This window comes from Thamnophis sirtalis, unplaced genomic scaffold, assembly GCF_051295495.1.
Source record: "Thamnophis sirtalis isolate CommonGarterSnake01/CBP01778 unplaced genomic scaffold, rThaSir2_p1.2 scaffold_7, whole genome shotgun sequence".
Lineage (NCBI taxonomy): Eukaryota > Metazoa > Chordata > Lepidosauria > Squamata > Natricidae > Thamnophis > Thamnophis sirtalis.
In genome coordinates this window covers 63,820,259-63,833,699 of record NW_028261387.1, presented here as the reverse complement: position 1 = coordinate 63,833,699, position 13,441 = coordinate 63,820,259, and the positions used below count along the sequence as shown (strand labels likewise).

The 13,441-nt window shown below is 41.1% G+C and overlaps 1 protein-coding gene across 8 annotated transcripts in view; it reads left to right on the top strand.

Moving 5' to 3' along the window:
- NDRG3 (NDRG family member 3) overlaps nucleotides 1–13,441 on the top strand; it is a 48,203-nt gene that overhangs the window by 24,126 nt on the left and 10,636 nt on the right. For 6 of the 8 annotated variants that reach the window (XM_087720291.1, XM_014053400.2, XM_087720290.1 and 3 more), the window contains exons 2-9: nucleotides 5,142–5,246; nucleotides 7,107–7,142; nucleotides 10,242–10,347; nucleotides 10,566–10,686; nucleotides 11,297–11,359; nucleotides 11,641–11,701; nucleotides 12,276–12,362; nucleotides 12,739–12,795. In XM_087720291.1, the coding sequence (XP_087576417.1) occupies nucleotides 5,190–5,246; nucleotides 7,107–7,142; nucleotides 10,242–10,347; nucleotides 10,566–10,686; nucleotides 11,297–11,359; nucleotides 11,641–11,701; nucleotides 12,276–12,362; nucleotides 12,739–12,795 (588 nt within the window). In that variant the 5' untranslated portion in view covers nucleotides 5,142–5,189. The remainder of the gene's footprint in view (nucleotides 1–5,141; nucleotides 5,247–7,106; nucleotides 7,143–10,241; nucleotides 10,348–10,565; nucleotides 10,687–11,296; nucleotides 11,360–11,640; nucleotides 11,702–12,275; nucleotides 12,363–12,738; nucleotides 12,796–13,441) is intronic. The other 2 variants (XM_014053401.2, XM_014053399.2) reach the window with 1 other exon arrangement.

The window sequence follows — 13,441 nt, the reverse complement described above, 5'->3', positions numbered from 1 at the left end:
TCAGCTTGATTGAACTGGCTGTGCTAATTGCTTTCTCCTCAACTTTAAATCGTATCTAATTGGATTTTGTTCTAAATTTCATCTAAATTGGAAGCAATCAGGATAGCTCTTTAAAGCTAAGTCTCTCAACAAGCCCAGGGCTATGGGAAGAGATTTTTGAGGCTTTTGTCTCTGGAGATTGCCGGGAGAGAGCTCTCCAGCAAACAGCGCCTCGTGGCAATGGCTGTTGGAGGTCCCGCTCTGTGCTGCTACCTCTGCTGGGCTATGCGCCCCCTCTCGTGCCGCAGCTGCTCCAGCCGCCTCCAAAAGCCGCCAAAGACCGCCAGCAGCCCGGAGCAGTCATCAGAAGTGCCGCTGCATGCCGCCGCCGTTCCTCAGCACTCCCGCCCCATCGGAATGCTGCTGCTGCTCCTCTCGGGCTTTGCAGCCCCCCCACAGGGCTTTCGTCACCCTCACTTGCCTTTCAGTCTCGGCTACCTTGTGATGCCTGGCCCATTGGCTCTTTCGCCTAGTGGCCATTTTGTTTTGACACAAAAATCTCTGGCGGCCAATTGGAAGTTCAACATCGTGAGTACAGGCCATGGCCTCTTCTCCTGCCCCTGAGCCACAATTGCCTCTATCCACCAACGAGACCCCTTCTGCTGGGACCCGCAAATGCAAACCGGCCCCAGAAGCATCCCCCACGGAACCTTCCCCCAAGGCCTCCAGAGAATCACAGAGGGGTAATACCAAGCCACAGGCCAGGGATAGTGCCACCTAGGCTCCTCCCTACAAGGCCATCTTTTTCAGCCCCAAAGGGCTTCTCAGACCAGTTCTCCACCTGACTTGTCCTCTGAGTCGGAGGATGATCTCTCTCCTGCAGCTTCCATCATTTAGCTGGAGGAGCCCAGGGGTGCAGGCAACTTCGCCTGCAGTGGGGATGAATCTGATGGAAGCAGGAGCATCACTCCAGATGAAGATCCCCTCTATTGGGGGGGGGATTCCCCTCCCCCCATACCGCTGCCACTGCTCTTACTCTCCTGGTATGGCAGACATAATTTCTGTAGCCATTGAACATGGCGTAGCAGCAGCCCTTAAACACAGATCTTCTAACCACTCTACCCCTCACAGGTCTGCTTTTTCCTCTGGTTCCAGGAGCAGGGGATTTCTCGGCTTCATCATCGCAGAAGCTCCCTGGCACTTCCTTCGGTTTTTGGTGAAGAAGAACGCCCAACAAGGGATTCAGATCTCTCGGAAGATGAGGGACTTCCACCTGACCCCCCTGCATTTGTCGGTTTGTTCAAACCTGCTGAACCTCTCCTTTTTGAGGCCAGAAGAATCGCTGGCATCCCTTCTCCTAAAGCACCTCAAGGGACAGAGACTGACAAGACGGACTACTGATCCCCTCTTCATCCAGCGTAAGGTCGAAAAGGAGGTGATTCCATCACCCAGACTATTCGTAGACGTGGTCCAGAACCAGTGGGCATCACCAGGTACAGGTCCCCTCCCCAATACCTTGGATAAGTGCCTGTATAATGTGGGACCAGAACTCACCAAGGCCTTGGAGGTACCTTCTGTTGACTTACCTATAATTGGTCTTTCTTCCCCCAACGCTGCCTCAGCAGCTCTTGAGGAGGCTCTTCACCCTGAGGACAAGAGAATAGAGCAAACGCTAGTCAAGAGTCACCAGGCCTCGGCTTGGGCCACTAGGCTGCCTCCTTTAGTCGCTCTGCCCTCTTATGGCTGAGGCACCTCCAGGCTAGGCTCCCAGCCAGGGATTCCAGGGCTCGCAGGGACATTAACAAAATAAAAGCAGCCCTAGAATACACAGCAGATGCTTCCTTAGATACGGTTAGGTTTGTGTCCAAGGCTATAGCATCCTCCATTTCCACCCGTCGTCTACTTTGGCTAAAGCAGTGGCAGGTGGAAGCCCGAGCCAAGTGGAGGCTTGCCTCCTCTCTCTATTCCTCATCCCTTCTCTTCGGACTCCCATTGGACCCCCTTTTATCCATTGGAGTCCAAAGATAAGCGGAAGGTCTTGCAGCCGGCCACTAAAAAGCAGGAGGGCTGAAGCCAATCCTTTTATCGCAGACAGCCCTTTAGAAGTCAGGATGGGAGTTCCTCCAACTCCCGTCCACAGCGTCAGGCTCCTCCCAGATAGGGCCCCTCCTTTAATAACAGGTCAGGCAGAAACAGCCAGAGATTCCAGCCCAGAAAGTCATTCAGGGATAATACCAACTGATCCTTCAAGAGGCAGAAGTGAAAGTGCCTGAAAGATCTCCCCATAGGGGGTCTGCTGTTTCTCTCATGGAGTCCTCCTTCTACCTAGGGATCTGGGCGGAAGCCAACCTTCTCTCGCCAAACACATCTCGGGCTCCAACAACTCCAGGGCGGACTGGTTGACCCTGCGGAGTGGACCCTCAACCATCGCATCTTCAAACAGCTGTTGACCAGGTATGGGGACCCTATCCTAGATCTCTTCGCAACGGCATCCAACAAACAGCTGCCCAGGTATCTGTCTCGCTACACGACACCAGGCGCAGAAGGGACAGATGCCTTGAGGTGCAGGTGGCCCCACGGTCTCCTGTACGCCTTCCCTCCCTTCCCCTTGATATAGAGGGTCATTCGGAAAATGATAGAGGAGGAGGCCGAGCTCATTCTGCTCGCCCCCTCCATTGGACGTACCGGCCGTGGTTCGCGGACCTCATCAACCTCTCAGTGGGGCCAGAGTGATGTCTTCCCCTTCTTCATCAGGGTTCCATCCAACACCCCGATCTATCTTGGCTCCGCCTAACCGCATGGAGGCTGAGCGGGAGGTCTTGAGGGTGGCTAATCTTTCTGAGATGGTAATCCAAACCATTCAGGCTTCCTGACACCCAGCCACTAATAAAATCTACGAATCAACGTGGCAGACTTTCAGCATATGGTGCATCTCTAAAGTTGTCTCTCCCCTGGAGGCTTCAGTTTCCCAGTTTTGGAGTTCCTGCAACAGGGACTAAACAAAGGGCTTACGCTTAACACCTTGCGGAGGCAGGTTTCGGCTCTGTCCTTGGTGCTCTCTCTTCACCGAAATGAGCCTCTCTCCTTGCACCCTCATGTACAACGCTTCATTAAGGGCGTGTCTAACCACTGCCCTTCTGTCATCCACCGCTTCCACTCGTGGGATCTTACCAGGGTCCTTGACTCCCTCACTGGACCACCCTTTGAGCCTCTCAGGTCGGCCTCCCTGCATCACCTCACATTGAAGACAATCTTCCTGGTGGCTATCATGTTGGCACGACATGTCTCAGAATTGGCAGCTCTTTCCATCCGTTCCTACCTGTGTACCTTTCACCCAGACCGTGTGGTCCTTCAGATTGATCCCACCTTTGTTCCAAAGATCAATTCGGCCTTTCATCGGTCCCTGGACCTCACCCTACCAAACTTTCGCCTAATCCCTCTCATAGGCTCGAGCACAAATGGCACAAGTTACACGTCAGAAGGGCTCTTAAGATCTATATTGCCAAGACGGCCGTCTTCAGACGCACTGAGGCGCTCTTCATCTCTTTCCATCCCACAAATAAGGGGCTAAAGGCTTCGCCATCTATGGTGGGGTCCTGGATCCGATCGGCTATAACCAGGGCTTACGTGGCAAATCACCTCTCCCCTCCATCTAACATCACGGCGCATTCCACACAAAGCACGGCTACATCTGCAGCATGGACAAGGCAGGCCACTGTGGAAGAGATCTGCAAGGCAACCCCTAATTCTTTTATCCGCCATTATAAGATGTACAGATACGCATCGGTGGATGCGGCATTCGGATGGCGAGTCCTCCAGCAAGTTCTCCCTTCTTCAAGCTCCTAGCCCAGTCTCAATCTCACCCGAGGACAAGCCCAGCTCTGGTACGTCCCATGCATGACCGCTGTCTCCACCAACATTGGAGAATGGGGCGTTGGTTCTTACTGATACGCCCCTTCTCTAGGCAGGTGGAGACAGCAGTCATCCCCACCCTTGGTTCCTGGCCTAGTGACAGTGGGCATTATGGAGCTAAAGGGGGATTTTTTTGGGGGGGGGAGGATTGAAAGCATTCAACTAATACACAGCAGTCTACGTATCTCCTTCATCATAAAAGTGGGAGGATACTCCCCCGAGGTGATGACATCACTTTGGTAGACTCAGTTCTATTGGTTACTGACTGAGTTAACCCATGCATGACCGCTGTCTCCACCTGCCTAGAGAAGAGGCGTATCAGGTAAGAACCAATGCCCCGTTTTCATTAATGAATTCATGGGATTGTTTTTGCCAAATACCATCACTTAACCCAGGGAAAAAGAACTAGAAGCTCCAATGTGTCACAAGGTCCTTGTAGTTTTAAAGCTGAAGAATAATTGTAAAAATAATGTGAATTTAATTTGTCAGTAATAAATTAACTTTATTAAAATATATCGAATATGCTTTCTGATCTTTTATTTTATGTTCCTGCTGTAATCCTAAATTTATACAAACTAGAACTAGTTTAAAAGATGAAATAAAGGAAAAACTAAGCAAGGCAAAATTGTTAATTTTTCAGCTTTGTTGACCTCAGATCATCTTGTAAACATTTTCACAGCAATGAAATACTTAAAATTTTATAGGGTGTGTCAAATTTTTCAACTTTCAATTTCCAAACATTAGGTGTGCTCAAACGTTGTGATATGCCTTGGGGTTTGTAAAGATATTTTGGTTAATTTAATATAATTTAGATATGCTCGGTAAGTAATTACATAAATATAATAGGTTTTTAACATTTTGTCTGTTTCATATAATTACTCTTTTTATCTCCCTTAGCTGTTACTAAACGCATAATACTTAACCTTGAATATTAAGAAAGTTAAACTGCATTACTCTACTATTTTTGTGTAATGCTATCTTACAGAAAATATGAGGCATGGAATATCTAAGTAGTTGTCTGATTTAAATTTTTAGCATATTCCTCCAGAAATATCATCTTATGTTTATGATTCACCAGACATACATTCATCTTTGTGAAAAGAGGAAGATATTACTATTTCTAGATGCTTCAACATAACCTCTAACTGTTTGAGAATCATAGTCTATAGTTTAAAATATTCTATTTTAATCTCGGATCATTTCCTGCATTGTAAACCTTTTGTTTGTTTGTTTGTTTGTTTTGCTTTTAGAAGTAGTACTTTGCTGTTCAACAGTGAATCTCATCAATTGCAGCAAACATGGATGAATTGCAAGATGTCCAGTTAACAGAAATTAAACCTCTCTTAAATAATAAGGTAAAGAAAGTTATGTTTGAGCATGACAATTTTGTACTATATGCCAACTATGTGTAGGAGGAATATATATTACAGTTTTCTCCTGTGGATGTAGAATTTAATTCACTGAGAAGGTCCATTGAAAAATCTTGAAAGTTCCTATATTTAATGTAGAAAGACAATTCGTCTCCCAAGCCTTTCTTTCTTGATCCCCTGAAACGAATTCTAGGTTTCAGATTTCATGGAGCAAGCTCTTAATCTTTGCTGTTGCTCACTGGAATGCTATATATATTGATTTCAAATAGTCTTGTGGCATTTCAAAGCAAACAGATCTATTATGGTTAAGCTTTTGTTGATTGAAGTCTACTTGAAAACATCAAAGGCATAATAATTGCTATAAAAATATTTGTAAAATGTTCAGGAATATTTTTAGTGAAATCTTTAAAGGGGGGGGGACTCCAGTGGACAGGAGGCTGTAGGGCTTTATTGCCCACAAAGTTTATCTTTATTATTTTACAAGTATCTCAAGGCAGTGAACATATCCAACACACCTTCCTCCTCCTGTTTTCCCAACAAAGAACCCTGTGTGGTGGCTTCGAGAGAATGATTGTCTCAAAGTTCTCCTGATGATTTTTTTATGCCTAGAGGGGCTCTTGACAGTCTCTCACATTCTAGCCCATTGCCTTAACTACTAGGCCAAACTGTCTCTCATGACCTTTTAATTGGTAACATAAACAGAATATATTGTGCAATGATCTTGGAATATATTTATATGAAATATTGATTTTTATTTTGTATTATGCAGTTTCAGATACATACATATCCCAAAATAAAGGGATTTTATTTTGTTTTGATTTTATGCCGTTTATTAGATTAACTGCTCTGTATAGACAGCATAGAAGGAATGTTACTTAAGTAAACAAATTAGGTTAACTTAAACAGTACTGTTTTATCTTTATGAAGAAGTTTCTTTAGCTAAACATTTAAAATTACTACACTTTCAAGGGGTATATCCATGTATATGAATTTTGTGTGTGTGAATAATGATTTTTTTTAAAAAAAATCTGTAGGGAAATATAGTGTAACAGCCGAAAGAGAGGGCATGGTTTTGCACGCACAACTTAATCCCACGCATGCGCAAATGGATTTTCACACGCTCACTTGCCACTTGCATGGCCCATTACCAATGAGCCTAGTACTGATCCGTGGATCAGTGTTTGGGGACCACTGCATTATAAGGTGGCATTCCAATGATAATTATTGGAAACATTTTAAATGCAAAGCATCATTCAGCAGTAGTCCCATTGTTGTAATGTATGCATACTTTTAGCCTATATAATTTGATGTATTTCAAAATACAGTTGAATATAAAAACCTGGCCAAGAACTTTATCTTAAAATTTGGAAGTATTTGATCCTTGAAAATATCCATTTTGATGTTATAAATCCTGGCATTTCCATCATGATATGGAATAGATTGATTTCTAGGATAGAAGGCTGGTGGAGTGGAGGAAATTCTACTATTGTGCACTTGTTTATTGAAATTTAATAAAGGAAGCTTTGGCTCACTACTATACTTTAGTTGTAACTGAGGTGTTGGAACAGTGGTGAAATTCAAAATTTTTTACTACTGATTCTGCGGGTGTGGCTTGGTGGGCGTGGCTGGGAAAGGATGCTGCAAAAACTCCATTCCCACCCACTCGGGGGCCAGCCAGAGGTGGTATTTACCGGTTCTCTGAACTACTCAAAATTTTTGCTACCGGTTCTCCAGAACCTGTGAGAGAACCTGCTGAATTTCACCCCTGTGTTGGAATAAGCTTTTCAAGCAGGTGTAAAGCAAAGTTTATGGTTTGTTGATCAATGGCCATTCTTATATTGACAGAATTCAGCCCGAAACTTCCAGGACTTTGACTGTCAAGTAAGTACTCATACTGGAATGTTTCTGCTTTGTCAGTCTTTTCTATTTTTAAGATAAATATTTGAGATGAAATTGAGAAAGCTGTAGGCCCGTGATGGCGAACCTATGGCATGTGTGCCACAGGTGGCACACATAGCCATATTCGGTGGCATGCTAGCCATCAGCTCTGGTGCGCATGTGTGCAACGGCCAGCTGATTTTTTCACCCTTCTGGAGGGCCAATGGAGGTTGTTTTTGCCTTCCCCAGGCTTTAGGAAAGCATCTAGAGGCTGGGGAGGATGAAAAGCTGCCCCAATGGCCCAACTGGATGTTCGGGAATGTTTTTCGTCCTACCCAGGCTCTAGAGGCTTTCCTGAAGCCTGGAGAGGGCGAAAACAGCCTCCCCTGGCCCCTCGGAGGCCCTCCGGAAGCTGGAAACAGATTGTTCCCAAACTTACAATTGGCCCATTGGGGGCATTTTTCACCCTCCCCAGCCTGCAGAGGCTTTCCTGAAGCCTGGGGAGGGCGAAAAACAGTCCCAACAGCCCAACCGGACGTTTTCACCCTCCCCAGGCTTCAGGAAAGCCTCCAGAGCCTGGGGAGGGGTTGTGTACACATGCGTAGGGTGTCATGCGCACATGTGCGGGGGGGGTCTCGTACACAGGCGCAGTTGAGCGGGGAGGATTGAGTGGGCACGCACATGCAATTTTGACACGCCATAAGAAAAAGGTTCGCCATCACTGTTGTAGGCCATTGCTTCCCATATACTCACTTTTGGTTATCTGCATGTTGGGAAAAAAATGTATTTGTCTGCCACTAAGCTACAAGAGTCTGGTTTGGAGAAGATTGTTTCCCATATTCCCAGCTATGAACCCAAATGAGGGTTACATTGCTACAGTTGTATAAAGTATTTCTCAGATGCAAATACACACTTCTGTTAAGGCTGTTTTCCCACATCTCAATATGGCCACATCACATTTTGGACTCTTTTCCTATCTAACTCCGAATCTTTGAAATCACCTCCTCAGGTCACATTTGGAGTCTGATTTTATAAGATTTAAAAAGCTTAAAAACTGCCTTTTATAACCGTGGAAGAACCATTCTTTTTTATTACAATATCTGTTACCAGTTTAGATTATGATAGTGCTATGATTTAGCTAGAAGAAAGGACACTGGTTTAGTCATTTATTTACTTCTGTTGCTAAGTAGTATGGTTTTAAAAAAGAGAAAATCATAAAATTAATTTGGTTTATTGCTTAGTTGAATATGAGTAGGGTACATCAAAGACCAGGAAGGGCACACAGGGATGTGCAAGTATTAGATAAGGAAATATTTCTGACATTATGACCCAATTGTCATGGGCTGGCTAGTAATAATCTACAAATGCATGTAAAAATATGGAGCCTAAGCAAAGTTATTCTGTTGGTTGAACAATATTCTGTATTCACATGCTAGAATATGTTCAGACAAAAATCCTGATTGGACTCTACTCTTTGGCACATCTTGATTTATTGGAGTCATTGTGTGCATAATTGGCTTACATTTCACAAAGTAATCATTTTAGATTTACACTTTCATCTATTTATATAGAATACCATAGAAACCAGCATTGCTTGCATGTTCTCTGTTGCTGTTCTATTAATAGTTTTGCTCTGTTGTGAGTTTGAATAATTTAATTTACTGTGCTAGTTTATATTTGAGCAACTAGCTTACTATGATTTTTTACTTCACAACATAGTTTTGCATTTCGACTGTTTATTCAGAATTTAAGTAACACGTGTGTGTAAAAGAATAAAGTTCCATGTTAGATGGAATCTTGCTTCTGTTTGTCAGGATTTTTCAAATCTTAACAATGCTGTAGGTGAGAAGGACTTCTGTGTGATCGTTGTTCTCTTCAGACACAAAGCATTTAGAAAGTTAGTGATCATATGTAGCCAGAAAGTGTTGGTTGTATGGAAGTATTTGAAAATATTTAAAAAGTATTTCAATATATTGGCCTGATAAAGAATTACACAGAAGGATTTATTGTGGTTGTAGAATATAGGCTGGACCTAAATTGGACAAAACAGAGTTAATGAGATTGAGTAAAATCTGTGTGTGTGTGTGTGTGTGTGTGTGTGTGTGTGTGTAACTTCTGTTAGAGTTGTAGCGTACTCTAAAGAAAGTATCTAAGCATGCCCATTACAGCAATGCTATTCTCTTTCCTTTTTTTCACAGTTTAGTATTAGAGTGAGCCCTACAACATTTAAAAGCATTTTGAATTTCAATTGGACTATATGTTACTGCCCTGTTTCAGTTTTTCAGAACTTTAGTTACACTTGGGTTCAAGATAAAAACTTCACTGTATAGCTGATTTTTTTCACAAAAATATAACTCTTATATGAAAGTCCAAACTTAAAACCTATGTATCTGATATAAGATGTCTTAGTATCTTTCTCTTCTCAATAAATGGATTCCATGAAAGAACTAAATCTATAGAAAAAAACTGTGAATCCTGCTGGATGTATATATCACACTTACACAAGCACATATGCATTATTCTTTCCACATTTCTTTAATGAAAACTGAAAGAGTTCAAAATGCCACTTTTCCTGTTTTAACATCTTGTATATAAAATTCTTTTCTTAGAGCAGTTCTTGAAATTTAAAATTCACTATTTATTTATTTATTTATTTATTTATTTATTTATTTATTTATTTACTTTTTCAAATGTGTACAAGATAACAGGTATAAGTATAAACATGGGCATGAACAAAAGAAATCAGTACAAATAAATGGGGACAGTAGGACAGGGATGCACTTATGCACCCCCCTTTACGGACCACTTAGGAATCAGGTGAGGTCCAGTTTAAGGTTAAAGCTGTGGGGGTTTGAAGATGCAACAACGGAGTGAGGTACAGCATTCCAGGTGTTGACCCTCTGTTGCTATTTGATGAGAACTTTGTAAAAAGAAGATTTATAGAATCATTTTTTTATCAGGAGGCTTTTCCTGCAGATTAAATAATATCCTTTTTGATTCCCTGGCATTCTCAGTTTTTAAGCTATTTACTGGGCACTATGTCATGTTATCTGTGTAGAGATTATTCCTCTTTAATCTCAAAATTGACATTTCTTTCTGTAGGAGCATGATATAGAGACAGCTTATGGAGTTGTCCATGTCACTATGCGGGGCACTTCAAAAGGCAATCGACCCGTCATCCTAACTTATCATGATATTGGCCTCAACCGTGAGTCCTTTTTTTCATGGTATTTTCATATGTTGACTCACTGACTATGTTGTATTCATATTTTCAGAATAGAAGTGTTTGGTGCAGAAGCAGTTCTTTTAATTTATCATAACTAGAAAACAAACATGAACATCACCAGTCTTAACTTGTATTTACCAAAGTAAGAATCAGGAACTGGAGTGGTGGTTTCATGGTCATTTTGTGGGTTTGTCCTACAGATAAGTCCTGCTTCAATACTTTCTTCAATTTTGAAGACATGCAGGAAATCACACAACACTTTGCTGTATGCCATGTTGATGCACCTGGACAACAAGAAGGGTCTCCTCCTTTCCCTTCTGGGTAAGTATAGTAATATTCCTTTGATCCACAATGTTTAAAATTGAAATAGATAGGGGAATAAAAATAGTTTCTATCCTTGGGCTGTCAGACTCTTAAACGCAACCACAATCACTCCACGGACACGCGGAAATGTATGACTAGTTTTTCTTTCTTTTTCTTTTCCCTTAATTACTTGCATTGGGATAATTCTTTATACTATTTATGTTGTTTGTATTTGTTGTCATGAATTGCACCAGTGGGCTAAAACCAACTTCATTGTATTTATTTTGTACAATGACAATAAAGGCTATGCGATATCAATAGCCAGATTTCCAGTATTGGCTTGATGTATGTAAAGAGATACAATACAATGATTTGGGAGCTATAGAAATACAAATAAGAATGATGCCAAGGGTAAATGTATGTAGATATGTTACTGATGGGACAAGTCTTTTGTCAGACCTTTAGGCCTCTGAGTTGAAAGCCTTTTGATCACTACAAATCTATACTCTAATTAACCATGTCCTAGAATCTATTACTATGGAACGAAACCTTGCAAAATGGCATATATTTGATGAGTTAGCTTTGGAATAAAGTCCTTTTATGTCAACTTTATCTTTTCCGATTTCAGATATCAGTATCCTAGTACTGATGAACTTGCTGAAATGCTTCCTGCTGTTCTTATGCACCTGAGGCAAGTATGCAGAATAAACCTGACTTTCCTTTATTAACAATCACAGATGCTAAATAGCCTTTCTTTGATGTTTGTCCAGATGAAAAAGAACAGCTGTTATCATATTGCAACAAAGCCAATCTTTGTAAAGTTTATTCAAATGCCTTTTGTAGAATCTTTCTTATTTCTTACCATAAACCATACAAAGGAAAATTGTATAAAGGGTGTGATATTAAGGTTATATAAATGTGATGGGTCATGCTAATAAAAAGGATACTCTCTTCATTTTCAACTTTTTTCAGCCTAAAAAGTGTAATTGGAATAGGAGTTGGAGCTGGTGCCTATATTCTCAGCAAGTTTGCGGTAAATAGCATTTGTTTATATTCATTTCTTGTTTCAGCAAATTAAGTCTGTTTAGGCTCTAGATCTCCAAGTAGAATTCAGACATAGGAGTGATACATGTATCAGTGAGCAGGATGTTTTGCCAATAGTAGCAAAAATAGCCTCATTCTTTAGAGGTATGAATGCCGTAAAATGTTGAGTAAATTTGAGGCAGTTAATTCAAGATTATGATTATTATGCAATTGTAAAAAAAACAATTAGTGCATCATCATCTCATAAAAAAGAGTGTATTTTCTTTTGAAAACCACTGTAAACTTGCCAGCATTTCATTGTGTTCTAAGTTACATTTTCCAACATCATGGCCTTTTGGTGGCCACCTTAAAATTATGTTTTATTCCTTTCTACTCCTAGTTTATTATTGGATTATTTTGTACAACTGAAGGTGGCATACATAATGCTTCCCACAATGTGTTTATTTCCTATGTTTATGTATTTATTTGATATATTTATTATACTGTCATAATAAAAATAAACTAGAATTGCAGCACGAACAGTCAGAAAAGTAAAACTTTAATATTTTCCATTCTGTTTTTAGTTGAATCATCCAGACTTGGTAGAAGGCTTAGTGCTAATTAATATTGATCCATGCGCAAAAGGTTGGATGGATTGGGCAGCATCCAAGGTAAGATGGAACGCTCTGTTTTGTGGTGACAATATTGTCCTACATGACTAGAAATTCAAAAAACACTGAATAAGTATTTGTTTTGGACTATCACTTTTTCTTCTTTTCTAAACCCAAAGGAAGATGAAAGAATACAGAAGTGGCTTTATTGATTTGACATACTGAAATATATTTTGATCTGTTTTATGTAGCTGTATTATAGGGTTACTCTCAGCCATAAACCTGGCCTTGGGTCAAAGAGTGCATGATTTAGAGAGAATATCTGCATGCATTTCTAATACTAGAATTACAGATGGATGAAACAAGCATATGAAAACAGGACGTGTTAATATAAAGCTGAGCCACACCAATATGTAATTTTGGTTTCTTTTTTCAGTTTTCTGGATGGACAACTAACATTGTGGATATTGTTTTAGCTCATCATTTTGGCCATGTAAGTTAATTACAAGTTTTAATATTGAAAATACCAATATACCGTATTTTTCAGAGTATAAGACGCACCTTTCCCTCCAAAAAATTTGGGTGAAAATTTGGGTGCGTCTTATACACTGAATGTAGCTCCACCCGCCCACCCACAGTCCTCCACCCTTTGGCCTCTGCCTCCCAGCAATTTACCTCCTTATAGTAAACGGGGAAAATGGGGCTTGCGGAGGCTGCAATAGGCTATAGCAATCCCTGCAGCCTGGCAAGCTTAAACTGAAACTTGCTGTTTGCTCCACAAGGCAAATTGCTGGGAGGCAGAAGCAAAAATTTTTTCCTTGTGCTAATCAGGCTGTTTGCTGCAAAAAGGTAAGTCAATAACTATAAATGCCTATAGAATATTAAAATTATTAGACTTACTATAAAAAGACTGCTTTATTATTGTTCTAGACAGCTTAACAAAATGAAGAAGCTTTTTAAAATAAATGCTTGATCTGAAGAGGCCCAGTGCTATTGTATCTTCTTTTAAAAGCAGAGAATAATTATATTTCCAGAAACCACATCAATTTTAACAGCATCTGTACTGAAATGTAGCACTAAAAACAGTGTATATTGTCTGTACTGTTTGCTGTTTGTTGCAAGGAGACAAATTGCTGGGA